Source organism: Bufo bufo, chromosome 2 (genome assembly GCF_905171765.1).
Source record: "Bufo bufo chromosome 2, aBufBuf1.1, whole genome shotgun sequence".
Lineage (NCBI taxonomy): Eukaryota > Metazoa > Chordata > Amphibia > Anura > Bufonidae > Bufo > Bufo bufo.
Window position 1 is genome coordinate 703783424 of NC_053390.1, and position 19466 is coordinate 703802889.

Sequence of the window (19466 nt, forward strand, 5' to 3'; positions counted from 1 at the left end):
ACTGTTCAAAATTTCATTAACCACATAACAAAACAGACCTGTTCGAACCAGGCATTTTGTTTCATTTTTCATCCTAACATTTCAAAAGCAACAACTTATTTTTCCATCCATGTAGCTGTATGAGGGCTTGCTTTTTGCAGGATGAGTGAATTTTTTTTTTTTTAATGGTACTGTTTTGCTGTGCGACCTTGCATGTCGGGTGGGTACAGGTCATGTGCCTGCGCAATCACATTGCTGTACAGGTACTCGGAGATGCAGCAATTGACCACATTCACCAACATACATGTACGTGAAATTGCATAAAGGAGTTAATCTCTCTGATATAGCCTTCGTCTTCAAAAACTCACAAAAAAAAAAAAAAAAACAGGCAAATTTACTTGTTTAAGAAAAAAAAATACCAGTTACAGAAACACAGCACATGTTTATTAAACAAGAAGCCTACAAAAGGGGCTTCTCTTATAAAATGTGGCTTTTTTAAATAAATTACCAAAGTAAAATAAGAAAAAAAATGTGTAGATGATGAACTGCAGTCATGGTTTGTTATTAAAAAGACTCTTCATGATTTCTAGTCATCCTCGGCGGAGCCAGTTTTAGACAGCTGCAACAGGAGATAAAATACTGGTTAGAAAAGCCGCTCCATACACCAAGATGCAAAAAACAACAGAATAGCTGACCATGAAATATTCCCTGAATGTCTGCAAACTGGTTACTTCTGCAGACCAATATTCCTGCCGCTCATTCATGGATGGTGTTAGGGATGACTACACTCGCTTTTAACTCTCAATTTAATGAAGGAAGCAAGCTTATTTTCATTGGTTGGAGGTGGTGTGTTAGGGTTATATTACACACACAGATCAGCCAGGCGATTGTCGGGAGGGAAGCTTTCCTTCCTGGCAATCGCCTGCTCGTCAGCGGAGGAGACCGCTGCTAGTACTCGCACCGATCTCCTCCTCAGTATGGGGAGGAAAGATCACCAATGCCATCGCTAATCCCCATACAAATTCATTATTTGCCGGCAGCAGATTGTGATTAGATCGCGCGATCCGCCGGCAAGCAACGATTCTTAAACCTGCTGAAAAGACTCTGTTTGCTCGTTCATCGGGCAGATCACTACTAACGAGTGTTCCTACCAGATTATCTGCTAGTGTAGTATAAGCCTTAGGGCTCATGCACACGAACGTGCCGCGTTTTGCGGTCCGCAAATTGCGGATCCACAAAACACGGATGCTGTCCGTCTGCCTGCTGCAATTTGCAGAACGGACGGGCAGCCCATTATAGAAATGCCTATTGTTATCTGCAAAACGGACAAGAATAGGGCATGATCTATAATTTTTGCGGGGCCACGGAACAGAGCAACGGATGCGGACAGCACACGGAATGCTGTCCGCATCTTTTTGAAGTGAATGGGTCTGCATCCGGCTCGGATGCGGAACCAAACCATGTTCATGTGAATGAGCCCTTAATCTTCAAAGAGAGGACCCATCACCCTGAGCCCTTCCAAAAAGGGTGCCCTTGTTACGTAGATCTGCCTCTATCAGTAGCTTATATTAGTCAGAAACAGATTGCGGGAGATTTATCAGAAATTGTACAATGGTAGCTCCCATACCAAGCAATTAGGTCATCAATATCCCCCCCTGGATCTGACTCACAACTTCATCACTGTGAGGGATAAGAATCCATTTTGTATAAACATGTCCTCCATTTTGTACATATGTGGAAAAAATTAATGACCCAGCTGTGAAGACATGGCAGTCTCTGTGTATACAATTAAAATGTGTTCTAGCTACAAGGCCTATCAGAGGATGACATACAAGAAAGTTATGTTCCTCCTGAATTTAGGGATGTGCAGCTGGAGAATGTCAACTTTGAGATAAGATGTTGCAGAAACTTTTTAATTATTAGAATTCTGTTAGTATAGTGCGGAAGTATTTCCTTTTATGAATAACCAATCAAAATCATTAGTTTCGATTAGAGCGAGAATTTGATTCAGCAAGTGTGTCTGTGTCAGCTCTCTGAGCGCTCATAAATCCACTTTAATTGGGACCCCGGCAATTATAGAGAAGGGGTTTTTGCCCCAACATCACTTACCAATATTAATAGATACTCAGTGAATGAAGGAAGGCTGCTATGAAAAATCATAGGTGGGGGATTCCAAGAGTCAGACCTCCGCTGATCTAACATTGATGGCCTGAGGGTGGGTCACCAATATTAGAAAGCTCCTTTAATATATCTGCACTGATCTTGCTCTAGGGATTTACATTCTGGTAGGTGACATCTTTACACCAGGCGCTGCACAGCAAGCTGATGACAAGACAGAATACAAAGTCCCTATGCATTGTAGGAGCTGAGGGAAGCTGGTGGGAATGTGTCTGAAGAGCTTATACATGGATTCCAACTAATAATGACCATGTGTATATGATGTAGAATGCATCAGAATCAATGCAAAATAAGGTATTCAGCTTTCTATACAGACTATGTGGATACATACACCGTCCAATTGTGCTCAGTGGTGGACATAGCATTTTAGTATATATGGATTAGCACAAACAAAATGTAGCCGTCAGTCTAGACTGGGATCAGCAACCTCAGGCACTCCAGCTGTTCTGAAACTACAACTCTCAGAATCCGCCTTTCACTCCTATGGGAGGTGCAGAGTAAGTGTGCATGCTGGAAGTTGTAGTTTCACAGCAGCTTTAATGCCGAAGGTTGCTGATCCCTGGCCTAGGCTAACAGGTTAAGGGCAGCAGTACTGTTTTTAAATGGACTTGATACTTACATGCTGGAATCAGGTGACATAGCACAGAACCCACCAGGTCAACAACAGCCCAGATAATAAAAAAAAAAGAGAAAAACATTAAATTAAAACAAGAGCGCACTTTAGAATTTCACATATAATACTAGTAGCTCAGGGTTACCTTAATGACATCAACCCAGTTCCATCCACGTGGTAGTTCTCCCTTGTGGTCTAAAAAAATGTATAAGTCAATGATTATTTGTGGGTTGTATAAAAGATACCCTAGTCTTATTAAAGGGAACCTGTCACCTGGATTTTGGGTATAGAGCCGAGGACATGGGATGCTAGATGGCCGCTAGCACATCCGCAATATCTAGTCCCCATAGCTCTCTGCGCTTTTATTGTGTAAAAAAAACCTATTTGATGCATATACAAATTAACCTGAGATGAGTCCGGTCCCGGACTCATCTCACGTACAGGACTCATCTCACGTACAGGACTCATCTCACGTACAGGACTCATCTCACGTACAGGACTCATCTCAGGTTAATTTGCAGGTCTTCATATAAATCAGTTTCCAGCACTACATTAAAAAAGATATCCTTTATTGAAAACACATCAAACGCATCTTGCAAAAAACTTCCAACGTGTTTCGGACTAATGGCTAAAGATAAGTCACACTGTCTGAAACACGTAAGCAGTTTAATGTTTTTTGGAAGATGTTTTTAATGTGTTTTCAATAAAGGATATCTTTTTTATCGAGAAATTCTTCATTGGACTATCACTCTGATGCTTCTGAGTCCGATACAGGATCTTCCTCGCTGCACCCACTGTTAGGCTACATGCACACGACCGTATGTGTTTTGCGGTCTGCAAATTGCAGATCCGCAAAAAAAAACGGATGACGTTCCGTATGGCATCCGTTTTTTGGGCGGATACGTTTTTTTTGCGGATCCATTGTAATAATGCCTATCCTTGTCCGCAAACTAGAAAAAAATAGGACATGCACTATTTTTTTTGCGGAGCAACGGAACGGACATACTGATGCGGACAGCACACGGTGTGCGGTCCGCGTTTTTTGCGGACCCATTGAAATGAATGGGTCCGCATCCTATCCGCCAAAAAAACAGATCGGACGTGTGCATGAGGCCTTAAAGGGAACCTGTCACCGGGATTTTGGGTATAGAGCTGAGGACATGGGTTGCTAGATGGCCTCTTGCACATCCGCAATACCCAGTCCCCATAGCTCTGTGTGCTTTTACTGTGTAAAAAAAACGATTTGATACATATGCAAATTAACCTGAGATGAGTCCTGTCCCTGATTCATCTCACATACAGGACTCATCTCAGGTTAATTTGCATATGTATCAAGTCGTTTTTTTTTACACAATAAAAGCACACAGAGCTATGGGGACTGGGTATTGCGGATGTGCTAGCGGCCATCTAGCAACCCATGTCCTCAGCTCTATACACAAAATCTAGGTGACAGGTTCCCTTTAAGCTTACAAAATCACAGGATAAGCAGTGAGCGTACCATTGTGTATGTCTTTACTCCATATAACTTACCTATTTTATCTGCCAGTTTTCTCTTCTGTGATTTTGTTAACTGCTCCTTTTTCTCTTTTTTCTTACTTGATTGAGTTATATTTGTTCCTTCTACTGTGCCATCATTTCCTATTAATGTCTAGACCAAAAAAAATAATACAGAAACATTTTAGGCTGGGTTCACATCACATTTTTTGTCTTACGTTTAACTTGTAGAAAAAATGTATACGTTAAATGGATGGCTCGGATGGACGATACCCCATATGTATAGGTTCTTTATGTGTAAATAGTGTATAAATTGAAACTTTATTTTTTTTATATTACCATATTCTGACCCCCATAACTTTTTTATACTTCTGTATACTGAGCTGTTTAGGGGCTCATTTTTTGCGGAACAATCTGTACTTTTCATTGATGCTATTTTGAAGTATGCGTGAATTTTTGATCACATTTTATTAAATTTATTTGCGTAAGAGAAGCAATGAAAAATCGGCCATTTTGACTAGGGATCGACCGATATTGATTTTTTAGGGCCGATACCGATAATTTGTGAACTTTCAGGCCGATAGCCGATAATTTATACCGATATTCTGGGAATTTTCATTTTTGAGAAAAAAAAAAATTTCCTACACAAATCTGATGAAAATTAATGTTTATTGTTAATGTGTATTTTTTTTGTTTATTGTTAATGTGTATTTATTTTTGTTTTTTTAAATCTTTTTCATTTATACTTAATATTTTTTTTTTTTTTTTTTTACTAACTTTTAGCCCCCTTAGGGACTAGAACCCTTGTCCCATTCACCCTGATAGATTCTCTATCAGGGTGAATAGGAGCTCACACTGTCCCTGCTGCTCTGTGCTTTGTGCACACAGCAGCATGGAGCTTATCATGGCAGCCAGGGCTTCAATAGCGTCCTGGCTGCCATGGTAACCGATCGGAGCTCCAGGCTTACACAGCTGGGGCTCCGATCGGAGGAGCAGGGGAGAGGGGATCCTGTGGCCACTGCCACCAATGAGTAATACTGGGTGGGGGGGCGCACTGCACCACCAATGTTTTTACTATTGGGATTGGTATGGGGGTGGGGGGCGCACTGCGCATTTTGGTGTACAAATAAACTTATTAACTCTTATTAACCCTCAGGGGTAAATGAAAAAATAAAATAAAATACTGCCACAGCATTTTTACATTTTAAGTTTTGAGAAATTCATTTGGTGACATAAATAACAGGATAACTTCATTCACACGGATGTTGCAGTTTGCGGTCCCCAATGCACGGGCAACATCTGCGTGGCTGCCGCAGACGGATCCAGACCCAGAAAACCATGGAAGCACTCCGCAGTGCTTCCCTGCCTCTGTTACTACTTTTGTAATGACCCCCCAGAATGCCCAGGCCCCTCCTCTAGAGCATACTTACCTGCATACTACCTGTCACCCATGATGCTAGGGAGGCTGGTCACCGTCACGACCTGTTATTGGCTGCTCCGGCCGTGCAGGGATCCGGAGGGACGTGGGTGCTGGGGAGCAGTTAAGTATGCTCTAGAGGAGGTGCCCGGGAATTCTGGGGGTCGTTATAGGGATTGGATAGCCCCATTAACAGACGTTTTTTTCACGGATGCCTTTTTGAGAAATGGCCATTAAAACTGCTCTCCTTTAACTGAATGGGGGGGGGGGGGTCGGTGAAAATGGACAGGAAAGAACATTTTCTATTTTTTTACATCCGTTATTTGCTGGCCATCATAAAAAACTGTCATGTGAATAATCCCATAGATTACTATTGTTCTTAAAAAGAAAGTGCTACAGCCGTTGAAAAAACAGCCGTCTCATGTCCGTTTCTCACTGTTGTGTGAATGTAGTCTTAGTAACTGCCATAAAAAGGCGTATTTGGTGTGTTCTAAAGGTTAATATACTCAGTGATACACGGATAATGTCTGCCCATCCAATAGAACACTTTCAGAAAAAAGTGCCTCATCCCCACATGGGAATATAAAAGGAGCTGGATTGTCACTTACTGTACTGTTGCTGAATGGTTGATGGTTCTCCATTAATTCTTCCTTATTGTCTTTGGCATATTCAAATAACGTGTACATCATGGAGGTACCAAGGTTTGCCTCCACCTGCTCTTGTAACTTATTTATGATGTTCTGTTTCACAGCGTGAGAACTAAATAAGACACAGAAATGCATAAAGAGAGCAATAACGGCCCAATAACCCAACTGTACAGTAGAACACTTACATCTGATTATTAAAAAACGCATTCATAGTTATGGTAGGGGCGGTTTCCGGATAGCTTTCTGGCCATGAGATTTCAACAAGAAAGGCTTTGACTTCCCCAATGTCACCAACCTGTAAGATTAAAGCAGGGGGAATCAATATCTTTGGGGTTTGTTTTTTTTGTTTTTTTATATGAAATACTCTGCAATTCAGGATACATATTTTTTTTCAACTATAGCTTATAAAAAAGTTTTGGTTTCCTGGACAATGAACTGAATATTAGGATACAACTAATAGTAAGTATGCAACTGGAGAATTATATTACCCGATACTGGAAAACAGTAGGCCCGAGCTCCTTAAAGCAATCATCTCCCTCGTAGATAGATCGAAGAGCTTCTAGCTCCATCTGAAAAATAACAGAAACATGATGGCGACCACAAAATACGCTCAGTAAGATCATCTATTGTTCCTTTATGTATAGAATAAAAAAGCGCAGTAATCCCAGCATCGTTCCCGTACTCATACTTTATACAAGAGGCACATTAAAGGGGTTTTCTGATATTTTTCTACTGATTGGTGAGGTCTGACATCTGGGACCCCTGCTGATCAGTAGTTTGAGAAGGCAGCGGCGCTCGCAGTATCAGCCCGGCCTTCTCACTGCTTTCCCTAGGCCAGTGACGATCACGTGGCAGCTCAGAAGGGAATGGGGCTGAGCACGATACCAAGCACTGCCGCTATACAATGTACAGAATTCACAGGAGCACTGGTGCCCTCTCAAACAGCTGATTGGCAGGGGTCCTACGTGTCGGACCACCACCGATCAGATACTGATGACCTATCGCCTCCAAGATTTCTCCCGTGCATCCCCCATACTCTGGAACTCACTACCCCAACATATCAGACTCTCACCTACAGTGGAATCCATCAAAAGAAACCTGAAAACCCACCTCTTCAGACAAGCCTACAACCAGTGACCCTGCTGCCTCTATACCGCCATGACCAACTTCACCCGCACCTACTGTGTCCTTCTCCCATACCATGTAGATTGTAAGCCCTCACGGGCAGGGCCCTCTCTCCTTCTGTACCAGTTTGTAACTCGTCTTGTTTATGATTAGTGCAATTGTCTGTATTATGTATGTGCACCGCTTATCATATGTACAGCGCTATGGAATGAATGGCGCTTTAATAATAAATAATAATAATAATAATTTAAATCTCAAAAAGCCCCTTTAACCCTTATACCTAATCTCCCCCCTCCTTGCCAGCCAGGTAATATCTTGTATGACTGAGTGGCCTTTATTAGCTTTATTCACATTCATAATCATTGGTTTATACACTGCAGATTTTATGTCTAGGTCCCGTTATAGATTCAATTGGGGGTTAAGATACTGGCGGCCATATTATAAGCAGTTCTCCAGATTTTTATCAGAAGTGCAGGAATGTAAAGGGGAAAGGCCCTTTACTCGGGCAACAATTGCACAGATAATCACTAACAAGTGTTCATAGGAACGCTCGTCAGCGCTGATCTGGCAGTGTAAGGCCCCTTTCACACGAGCGAGTTTTCCACGCGGATGCGATGCGGGAGGTGAACGCATTGCATCCGCACGGAATCCAGACCCATTCATTTCTATGGGGCTGTTCACATGAGCAGTGATTTTCACGCATCACTTGTGCGTTGCGTGAAAATCGCAGCATGCTCCTCTTTGTGCGTTTTTCACGTAACGCAAGCCCCATACAAATGAATGGGGTTGCGTGAAAATCGCAAGCAAGTGCGGATGCGGTGCGATTTTCACGCATGGTTGCTAGGAGACGATCGGGATGGAGACCCGATCATTATTATTTTCCCTTATAACATGGTTATAAGGGAAAATAATAGCATTCTGAATACAGAATGCAAAGTAAAATAGGGCTGGAGGGGTTAAAAAAAATATAATTTTTTTTAACTCACCTTAATCCACTTGATCGCGATGTCGGTATCTCCTTCTGTCCCCTTTACTGAATAGGACCTGTGGTGAGCATTAATTATAGTTAAAGGACCTGTGGTGACGTCACTCCGGTCATCACATGGTATGTCACATGATCCATCACCATGGTAAAAGATCATGTGACGTACCATGTGATGACCGGAATGACGTCACCACAGGTCCTGTTGCTGCACAGAGATCAGATGAAGCCAGGAGGAGATGCCGGGTCGCGAACAAGTGGACTAAGGTGAGTTAAATTTTTTTTTTTTTTTTTTTTTAACCCCTCCAGCGCTGTTTTACTAAGCAGTCTGTATTCAGAATGCTATTATTTTCCCTTATAACCATGTTATAAGGGAAAATAATACTATTTACAGAACACCGATCCCAAGCCCGAACTTCTGTGAAGAAGTTCGGGTTTGGGTACCAAACACGCGCGATTTTTCTCACGTGAGTGCAAAACGCATTACAATGTTTTGCACTCGCGCGGAAAAATCGCGGGTGTTCCCGTAACGCCCGTGTGAAAGAGGCCTAAGGCTGGTTTCACACGGGCGTTGTGGATTGGGGCCGGATGCGTTCAGGGTGCGTTCAGTGAAACTCGCACTATTTTGCAAGCCAGGTCAGTCAGTTTTGTCTGCGGTTGCGTTTAGTTGTTCAGTTTTTATCGCGCTGGTGCAATGCGTTTTGATGCGTTTTTCACGTGCATGATAAAAAACTGAATGTTTACAAACAACATCTCTTAGCAACCATCAGTGAAAAACGCATCGCACCCGCACTTGCTTGCGGATGCAATGCGTTTTTCACGCAGCCCCATTCACTTCTATGGGGCTAGGGCTGCGTGAAAAACGCAGAATATAGAAAATGCTGCGATTTTCACGTAACGCAGAACTGATGCGTGAAAAACAACGCTCATGTACACAGACCCATTGAAATGAATGGGTCAGGATTCAGTGCGGGTGCTATGCGTTCACGTCACGCATTGCACCCGCGCGGAAAACTCGCTCGTGTGAAAGGGGCCTAAATGTGCCGCCGATTACCAGATTAGCTAAAAGATCATTCATGTGGACACAAAAATTATAGTGTGCTGTCAGCAGATCGTGCTGTGGAAACAATGATTCTGTATGGGGGCCTGTGCAGGCCAAAAAACACAGAACAGGAGCAGATCTTTCCATTAGGCTACTTTCACACTTGCGGTGGAACTGCCTGGCAATCTGGGTGCAGACGGATGCATTGCAATACCGGATCCATCTTTCCGGTTGTCATACGGAAAAACGGATCAGGTATTTATTTATTTTCACAGATTTAATGGTCTGCGCATGCGCAGACGGAAAGAACGAATCCGTTTTGCCGAAAAACTTGGGGCAGGATCTGGCATTAATGCATTTCAATGGAAATTAATGCCGGATCCGGCATTCTGGCAAGTGTTCAAGATTTTTACCCAGCATGCTGCGATATTTTCTCCGGCCAAGAAACCTAAGAAAGACTGAACTGAAGCCTCCTGAACGTTATACTCTCCATTCAGAATGCATTAGGATAAAACCGATCAGTTCTTTTCCGGTATTGAGCCCCTGTGACGGAACTCAATACCGGAAAAGAAAAACACTAGTATAAAAGTACCCTTTTACTTTCTCTCTGTGGAGGCTCCAGTCCTGGTTTTGGCTGCTCTCGCAGTCATTTCCATCAGGGATTGTGACCAGGACTGGAGCCTCCACAGACATCAGGTAGAAGGGAAAGATCTGCTCCTGTTCTGTTTAGAGCCGCACCTGGTTTTGGCTCCCAATCACTGACGTGTGATGGCTGCCTGAGACACTGCCCCACAGAGGCCCTCCTGGTGTCCTCCGTACAACACATGAGCCTTTACAGCGCCTGCATTTGTAAATGAAGGAACAGCAGGAAAATGACTTCCGTGATTTATTTTTAGGCGGTAACACACGTACGCGTCTGCACGTTCCAGGCGCCGGTCCTTACTGCTACTGTTCTTCCAAGCGGCAATTGTTTGATGAAGGTCCCTCTGGACCGAGGCGTCTCTTGTGTGGTCGCATGAAAGTAACTCAGGAAAGTGCCTCACAATTCCTTGCAGTGCTGGCGCCTTCTTCTACCACTTGTACAGGGTGGGAAGCCGGGTCCTAGCACCGGGGATTACACAGCGCCAAAGACATACTCTGTCAATGGAAGTCAGGGTCTTTTCTGATCCTCCCGCCACTACAAATAAAGCATGCACTGACTGGATGGCGCTAGGATGGCACCTGTGGGCACATTCTATTCGTAGTAGCTGCCCTATTACTTAAAGGGGTTGTCTCATCTCAGACAATGGGGGCATATCGCTAGGATATGCCCCCATTGTCTGATAGGCGCGGGTCCCACCGCTGGAGTCCTCCAGCCACCACTTTGCAGGGTGGGACCCGCACCTATTAGACAATGGGGTCATAGCCTAGCGATATGCCCCCATTGTCTGAGATGAGACAACCCCTTTAAAGCCACAGGTGCAGAGGGAGCTCCTGAGAGTACACTCCAGCACTCGTGAAACTACAAATCCCAGCATGCTCCATGTACTTCTATAGGAGTTCCGAGAACAGCCAGGCTAGTGTGCATGCTGGGAGTCGTAGTTTCACCACCTGGAGTAGTGCCGGAGGTTGCTGATCCCAGCCCTAATGCAACATGGCTGAAGGGAAGAAGCAGGCCACGTCCGCTCACCTCCTGGTCCTCGTTGGCGGCCATGCTGTCACTCCGTGTGCAGGCCGCGGCTCCGAGCACACAGCTGTCACATGAGCCCGCACTCCACCAGCTCAGCTCCTCCAACACTTGTAGCCACTGCTCCCAGAACTCGCCAAACGCGCACTGCGCACGCGTCAAGCCTTCCACCTCATCACTTCACGACACATTGGGACAGGTAAAAAAAAAAATAAAAAAAAAAAATAAAAAATAAGCGGCCATTTTGGTTGATGGAAGCGTCTATAAGGGACGGGTCGCCTATAACAGAAGTCTTAGTTTTATGGAACGGGGAATCACTTCTAGGGAAAGAAATGTGTTTCTGCTTTAAAAATAATAAGTGAGAGGAAAAAGACTTGATTAATAAATGTAATAGTTTGCCCAAAGTAAACATGGCGGAGCGCTCCCAGCAGGCTGTGCGGCCGGATCAGCTGACATAGCAGGGCTAGGGCTGTGTTCCGGGGGTGACAAGTGACTGCTCGGTGTTGTGTATCCGGGGTGGTCGTAGCCTGAGGACCTGCAGCCCCGGGACGTGACCGGCATGTACTGAGGGCCCTGCCCCCACCTCCTCTGGTAACTGGCATGGCTCCTGCCTATCTTGTATACTCTGCACCATTCATCCTCTGCCTCCTATGTACGAGGATCGATCCTCCTATTTGCTTTATTAATGGAAATCACTATTAAACTGATTACAGATGGCGACTTATAGGGGGCAATGCAGAATCTGTAACAGGGCCCCTGCTGCCTGCCGTATACTATTTATAATTCTGGTGTCTGTTTATGTGACAGAGGGGCCCCTTCAGGTACCAGGGCCCTGGTGTTGCTCCTGCCGGTGTCGTGCACCCTGTAGCTACACCCCTGGTTGTGATTAGGGATGAGAATTGCGTAACCACAGAATATAAGTTATGGTCCGTGGTAGCGGAATTCTTCTCACCTCACGATAGGTCATCAATATCAGATTGGCGGGGGTCCGGCACCCGCACCGATCAGCTGGTTGAAGAGAAGGTGTGCTCGGTGAACAGGTGTACGCCGAACTTAAAAAAACAAGTTCGCTCATTACTAGTTGTGATATCTTTCTCCATGGGCGGACTGGGAACTAAAAGTGGACCCATGTGGCAGGCAGGTCCATACTGAAAGAGGGCAATATAAGCAGGAGGGCCGGAAATACCATAGTGCAGAGCAATGTACCTCCCCGGCAGAACCAAATCCCATAGTGCAGAGCAATGTACCTCCCCGGCAGAACCAAATACCATAGTGCAGAGCAATGTACCTCCCCGGCAGAACCAAATACCATAGTGCAGAGCAATGTACCTCCCCGGCATAACCAAATACCATAGTGCAGAGCAATGTACCACCCCGGCATAACCAAATCCCATAGTGCAGAGCAATGTACCACCCCGGCATAACCAAATCCCATAGTGCAGAGCAATGTACCTCCCCGGCATAACCAAATCCCATAGTGCAGAGCAATGTACCTCCCCGGCATAACCAAATCCCATAGTGCAGAGCAATGTACCTCCCCGGCATAACCAAATCCCATAGTGCAGAGCAATGTACCTCCCCGGCATAACCAAATACCATAGTGCAGAGCAATGTACCTCCCCGGCATAACCAAATACCATAGTGCAGAGCAATGTACCTCCCCGGCATAACCAAATACCATAGTGCAGAGCAATGTACCACCCCGGCAGAACCAAATACCATAGTGCAGAGCAATGTACCTCCCCGGCATAACCAAATCCCTTAGTGCAGAGCAATGTACCTCCCCGGCATAACCAAATACCATAGAGCAGAGCAATGTACCTCCCCGGCATAACCAAATACCATAGTGCAGAGCAATGTACCTCCCCGGCATAACAAAATACCATAGTGCAGAGCAATGTACCTCCCCGGCATAACCAAATACCACAGGGCAGCACAGAAAACTGCCACCTGTGCCACAGTATTCAACTGTATAGCTGTCCTAAGGACGTCCATACAGTTGAATTCAGGAGGGCTGCTGGCCAGGTGAGTAGGAGAGAATCGGATCATTATGTACCCAGCTTGCGGCCGTGATGAGCGCTTGAGTGGCCCTCCTAGGCATCGACCCACCGCAAAATTTCCCTGTAGGGTCTATGGCCAATCCGCCCCTGTCTTTCTCTTTAACCTGTCAGAAGCATTTCCCCTCCACTCCGCCTCCAGGACCCAACTCTTCTGTTCCTCTAGTTTTTGCAGGGATCCCTTGTATCCTAAGCAGGTGCCTCATTTTGGCAAAAAGGAAGTTTAAAGGTACATTTGCCATCGTGGATTTTCGTGAGGCAGATCTGCAGCATTGTTCAGTACCAGCAGAGTGGGTGAGTTTTTAGCAATTCTCATTCACACACTGCAGAAATTGACCTGTGGTGCGGATAAGCAATTAGCAGCGTGTCCATTGATGCGGTGGATTTGCATTGCGGATTTCACCGTTTTCCAATGCATATAGTGAAGTCTGCGTCACATCTGCAGCATTCTGCAACAAAATCTGCATCGTTTGGTGTCATTTCTCTGCTTTTTTCCAGCAGAAATGCTGTCGTTTTTTTTTTCTCCTGCAGAAAATCTGCACAGTGTCAGTCGTGTGTGTAACATAAAGGTTTACTTCACAACATTCATTCTCATTTTTTTATCGAGGAGCACGGTTGAAACACTTCATCCTAATATCATTTGTTTTTACTGCTTTTCAGTTGGATCAGCAGGTACTAGTTAGTTACTAGTTAGTACTTTGCAGGAAAACTGTAGGAAAATTAGCCACGCACAGTCCATCTTGAGCGCTAACCTGTTCATTGGTTGTGTCCGAGGACTTGATGAATCCAGTCTCAGGGCCATTCTTTTTCATTGCTGTTATGTTGCATTGATAAATATACCCCAGTGCATTTAACTGTGCTGCACAGACTGGTTGAATATTTTATATTAAAGAGGACTTTTCACCTTTTTTTTTTTATTTTTTTTTTGTTAAACTAGGTACCTTTTCAAGCGGGGTCCACTCTGCCGATGCTGCTATAACATTTATTTTATTCAAATGCCCCCTTAGCTGCCCCGCTGTGCCCCTGTTCTGTTTTTGCCCCCTGTATGCTAATAGATGGCATCGGCCCAATCGCAGCGGAAGATGAGCTGTTTTTTCTCCCTGGCTGTGACGTGGTCCGCTGCGATTGGACCGCTCCACATCCAGGGAGAAGGAGACGCCCCCTAAGGGCTGGCGTCCCCTCCTCCCTGTACCGATGCTATCTATTAGCATACAGGGTGCAAAAACAGAACAGGGGCAGCCGAGGGGTCATTTAAAAAAAAAAAAAAAGTTAACAGCATCAGCGGAGCGTACCCTGCTTGCACGCTCCGCTTAACAGAAGAAAAAAAACGGTGAAAGATCCTCCTTAAAAGGGTTTTCTGGGGTAATAATATTGATGACCTATCCTCAGATCAGCGGAGGTCCGACACCCGGCATCCCGCCAATCAGCTGTTTGAAGAGAAGGTGTGCTCTGTGCGAACTTAGCCTTCCCTTCGTTGTTTAGCTGCTCGCCATTGACATCTCAGCAGTGAACAGATGTAATTACAAGCCATCCCATTCACTTCTATGGGACGGCTCGTTCCTATTCAGGTGTATACTACAGAGCTTCTTGTGATTACACCTGTTCACCGCTGTGATGTTGACGGCGAGCAGGTAGACAAAAAAGGAAAGGCTGCTCTCATACAGAGCACACCTCCTCTTCAACCAGCTGATCGGTGCGGGTGTCGGACCCCCGCCAATCTGATATTGATGACCCATCCTGAGGATAGTAAAAAGAGTTGTAGAGCAGCACCCACAGACCTCACCTCCTGAGGATAGGTCATCAGTATTAAAATCCCGCAAAACCCTTTTAAAGGGGTTTCCCACTGATGGCCTGTCTTTAGGGTGCTAAATTATTGTATGGTCGGTGTGGGTGTGACCTTTGGAACTTATAAGGAGAATAAAGATGTCACTGCTCTCGCTGGAGCTCCACCGTCCCCTTCTGTATTGTTAAAGCTACAAATCTATATTTTGAAACCAAATCTAAAAGTGCAAAAATAGATTTCTGCATAATTACTGTTTCTTTGTATTCTTCCTCAGTGTCTGTGCACTTATGGGAGTGCTAAGGCTCCCGGGGATAGATAGGGTTATGGTCTCCGAAGGCTTTGCTTTTCTGCATCCCTCGACAGCCCTTTCTCTATTGACATTGACAAGGCTTTGCCTTCCATCAGTGGGATGGGCTCCGTCCAGCCATACATTTCCCCTGCTGCAGGGAGAATGGGGTGTTACATAGCAGCCATTCAGTTAAATTGGTTGGGTACGCCAGAGCAAGAGTATCTGTCTGCAGCCCCCCTGGTCCTCAGCAGGGTTTCCCTTCTCTATCATGTCCATATGTCCTAAGAAGACAACTTCTCCTTAGAAACAAACTCTTGGTTCAGCCTAGCATGCCTATTTACTACCATAGGGAGAGGGGGTAGGCGGCTGTCAGTCACCTCTGCTGCCTGCCTAAATGTTATTATGTCCAATGGCAGACGTCGCGGACAGTCAGGCTGCACCCATGTACGCTATCTAATGTATATGTCCAGGCATTGATCAAGATCCATCGGTGGTAGCCATTGTTACATGAAAGGGTCTGATATCGATGGACAGAAAAGCTATATATAATATGGCAAGGGGCTAAAACATACCTGTGTGTGATGTATAGTGAACAGCCTGGTAAGTAGATATTTTGAGAGCAGCTCGTCTAAGGCGTCTACCATTCGTAATGTGTAGACCCTATCATCTAATACCCTGACACATGTACCGTCTGCATTGCATGCTACTAGTAGGATCTCCTTTCTTTATTTCTCAGATATTCTCACTAAGATCAAAAATGAGCCCCACCCAGTGGGATTTTCCTGTGGAATTATGCTGTCGCCCCATGGCCTTTGTGACCCTCACTGGATTAGATGTGACATACAATGCTGTTCATCGCGCCATTTGGGATGCCTTTTGTGCAAATAGACGTGCAGACCGCGTCCCCATCTCCTTTAAAGTGCTTCCAGGAGACCACGAATTTCCAAAATGTAGAACAAAGGTACCATCTTGACTTTTCTGCCATTGAGCGACCTATATAACATTTACTGAGAAACTCCCTTATAGAAGCTCAGTGTATGTTCATTATCATTGGGTGCTCTAGTTGTGCACACAGGTAGACATGCACTGTAAAGCATGGTGTAGGCAGAGAGCAGCATTTATTAACACAAAACAGTAAGGCCCCTTTCACACGGCGAGTATTCCACGCGGGTGCAATGCGGGAGGTGAACGCATTGCACCCGCACTGAATCCCAACCGATTCATTTCTATGGGGCTGTTCACACGAGCGGTGATTTTCACGCATCACTTATGCGTTGCGTGAAAATCGCAGCATGCTCCTCTGTGTGCATTTTTCACGTAACGCAGGCCCCATAGAAATGAATGGGGTTGCGTGAAAATAGCAAGCATCCGCAAGCAAGTGCGCATGCGGTGCGATTTTCACGCACGGTTGCTAGGAGACGATCCGGATGGAGACCCGATCATTATTATTTCCTCTTATAACATGGTTATAAGGGAAAATAATACGATCTACAGAACACCGATCCCAAGCGCGAAACAAATCGCGCATGTGTGGTACCCAAACCCGAACTTCTGTGAAGAAGTTCGGGTTTGGGTACCACACATGCGCGATTTTTCTCACGCGAGTGCAAAACGCATTACAATGTTTGCACTCGTGTGGAAAAATCGCGCATTTTCCCGCAACGCACCCGCCTCTTATCCGGGCCAAAAATATGTCGCCCGTGTGAAAGAGGCCTAAGTAGCACGCAAGTACTAGTCAAAGGTAGTGAATTATATGGATTCGGAGAGGCCACATATGTTCATAGTCTTTACACCTGTCTTCTCCCAATGCTACTCTGCTTTCCTTAGAGAACATCATATGAATGGTACATCCCCAAAGGAATCCTAAAGACTGGTTGGATGAATAAACACCTGAACTTGGTGCCCGCTTTGGTCGTTGTGTTTTACGAACTTGACTGGGATGAGGGCCAGTGGAAGGAGAAACAGTCAGAATGTGCGACCAGAGTGGAAATTGTCAGGTAAAGTTGATGTAAAACTAAAGCTGTCAGACTTTGAAGGCTTTGATCGGTGGGTCTGAGTGCTGAGGTCTCCACTGATCGGGTCAACAAGGAGAGAGAAGCCATCGCATATGAATGGCTGTCCATGTCATCCATGGATTTGCAGGGTCCCCCAGTTTTGAAGGACCACCCTCTTTAAAGTGGCACTGTACGCATATCATGCTCTCTCTCCTCGCTGCACGAGACGGGAGCTACACGGCCCTCAGACTTTCTATTGAGTCTGTCTCGCTTGCGAGGAGAGAGCGCACCATATGCGTGGTCTTCTCTCCCTGCATTCTAAAGATCAGTTAGGGGTCTCGGCGCTCGGACCTCCATCGATCTAAACTTTTGATATCTCCCTTCAACATATTTAAAGTACAGTGCCACCGTAATGCTTTGATGGGTCACTTTGCCAGGGACAGACAAGCCCTTTACCAAGCCGTGCAGCTGTCTAGACGAGGACCAGAGCAGGACAGATTTTCAGCTACTGAAGTATACCATGAATGTTTCATCTGATCTAACCGTCATTTACTTATTCTGTGGCCGACTCCTATTTTTTTTTTTTTTTTTGGAGGTACATTTTTTTTCCTGAGTGCCGTCAAAACTAGCAGCCGGCTCCTGTCTTTGTTTGTTCCGTAAAGTATATGTGCCATTAAAAAAACTTGAGACAGATCAGAAATTTTAAATTTGTGGAGTTCTGGGTGCTGAGACCCCGACCAGTAATGAGAACAGTGGGCAGAAACAGCTGAACACTGTGCCACTTCTCCACCTCTTCTCGGACAGACCGAGTAAGACTTCTACAGTCTAATAGACCTACTTCTGCCATTTTGTTGGAGGGACTGATGAGGGTCTAATCGCCCAGATTCCACCAACCACAATTCCTTAAATAGTGACCATATGGAAAGTTCATGTAGGAGTTCTGCATCTAATACACGTCCTGTACATAGCAGTGTGATGTGTGAGAGGCTAAGAGAGAAGCGTAGTGTAAGCCGATTCACGTATGTATACGGTATATATGGCTACATTTGTATACACTGCAGTCACATTGTACAGTGACTGTCTATCTTTGTGCCACAGGCAGAGCTTGCAGGGAAGAAACACCAAGGTGGCAGTTGTTCTTATTCAGAAGAAAACACCTTTACCGCCAGGTATGGTAACCAATGGTTTAATGTGTGCTTTGTGTATAATGAACATTGAGGGTACAACACAGTGAGGGAGATTTTTATGAATCAATATGGAGTCAGTAATGTTACATCATTTACACCTTGGCCGTCCAGTTATTTTAACCATTTAATTTCTTAGCCATTAAAGAGCGGGGTTACGACTCTAATGAGCGGGCCTGGGCTGCAATACCAAGCACTGCCAATATGCAATATACAGTGCTGTTCTTGGTATGCTGTGAGGAGGCAACGGTGCTCACTGGAGGGGGTCAGGCCCCATCAACCAGGTATTGATCACCTATCCTGAGGATAGGTCGTCAATATTAAACGCCTTGAAAACCACTTTAACGTGTAACTGCCATTCTATTTTTATTTCTGTAATGTATAAGGGCATTTTTGTAATATACTTTTATTACTGAAATCATACGTTTCTATTAGAAAATTAGCTCTAAAGTGGCCCATTTTGAGCCTTAGCAACGCTCCTCTGTCTTCTGTTTACATAACATTGGAGACTTGCCAACACTGACTGTTATGTAAACAGAAGACAGAGGAGCGTTGCTAAGGCTCAAAATGGGCCACTTTACAGCTATTTTTTTTATTTCAGTAATGAAAGTATATTACAAAAATGGTCAGTATCACTACCCCTATACAGGTGAAACTCAAAAAATTTGAATATTGTGCAAAAGTTTATTTATTTCAGTAATGCAAATTAAAAGGTGAAACTAACATATGAGATAGACTCATTACATGCAAAGCGAGATATTTCAAGCCTTTATTTGTTATAATTTGGATGATTATGGCTTACAGCTTATGAGAACCCCAAAGTCACAATCTCAGAAAATTAGAATATTGTGAAAAGGTCCAATATTCTAGGCTCAAAGTGTCAGACTGTAGTCAGCTAATTAATCCATACCCCCTGAGCTAAGGGGACCTGAGTCTTTACATTGTCTCTCAGTCTGCTTCAGTAGGAATCACAATCATGGGAAAGACTGCTGACCTGACAGCTGTGCCGAAAACCA

General features: G+C 44.8%; 2 protein-coding genes across 2 annotated transcripts in view; one reads left to right on the plus strand and one right to left on the minus strand.

Moving 5' to 3' along the window:
• Window positions 1-477: 477 nt before the first annotated feature.
• On the minus strand, window positions 478-11309 carry RWDD4 (RWD domain containing 4). Its single transcript, XM_040418714.1, has 8 exons — window positions 11147-11309; window positions 6817-6897; window positions 6514-6623; window positions 6290-6440; window positions 4301-4418; window positions 2916-2965; window positions 2777-2779; window positions 478-598 (listed from the first exon to the last, which is right to left on the minus strand). The coding sequence occupies exons 1-8, from the start codon at window positions 11168-11170 to the stop codon at window positions 566-568; spliced, it is 570 nt and encodes a 189-aa protein (XP_040274648.1). The 5' UTR covers window positions 11171-11309; the 3' UTR covers window positions 478-565.
• A 278-nt stretch (window positions 11310-11587) lies between these two features.
• The window catches only part of TRAPPC11 (trafficking protein particle complex subunit 11), a 50938-nt gene continuing 43059 nt past the window's right edge, over window positions 11588-19466 (plus strand). Inside the window, exons 1-4 of the mRNA XM_040418715.1 lie at window positions 11588-11734; window positions 16009-16233; window positions 17100-17269; window positions 18365-18435. Of these exons, the coding sequence (XP_040274649.1) occupies window positions 16030-16233; window positions 17100-17269; window positions 18365-18435 (445 nt within the window). The 5' untranslated portion in view covers window positions 11588-11734; window positions 16009-16029. The remainder of the gene's footprint in view (window positions 11735-16008; window positions 16234-17099; window positions 17270-18364; window positions 18436-19466) is intronic.

Bases quoted from the DNA above. Each gene is read 5' to 3' on its own strand.
- RWDD4 (XM_040418714.1), bottom strand. From the start codon at position 11,170: ATGGCCGCCAACGAGGACCAGGAG. The intron at 4,419-6,289 runs GTAAGTGACAAT...TTTTTGGTCTAG, and splicing joins AACCATTCAGCAACAGTACA to ACATTAATAGGAAATGATGG. The intron at 2,966-4,300 runs GTAAGTTATATG...ACATTTTTTTAG, and splicing joins AAAACTGGCAGATAAAATAG to ACCACAAGGGAGAACTACCA.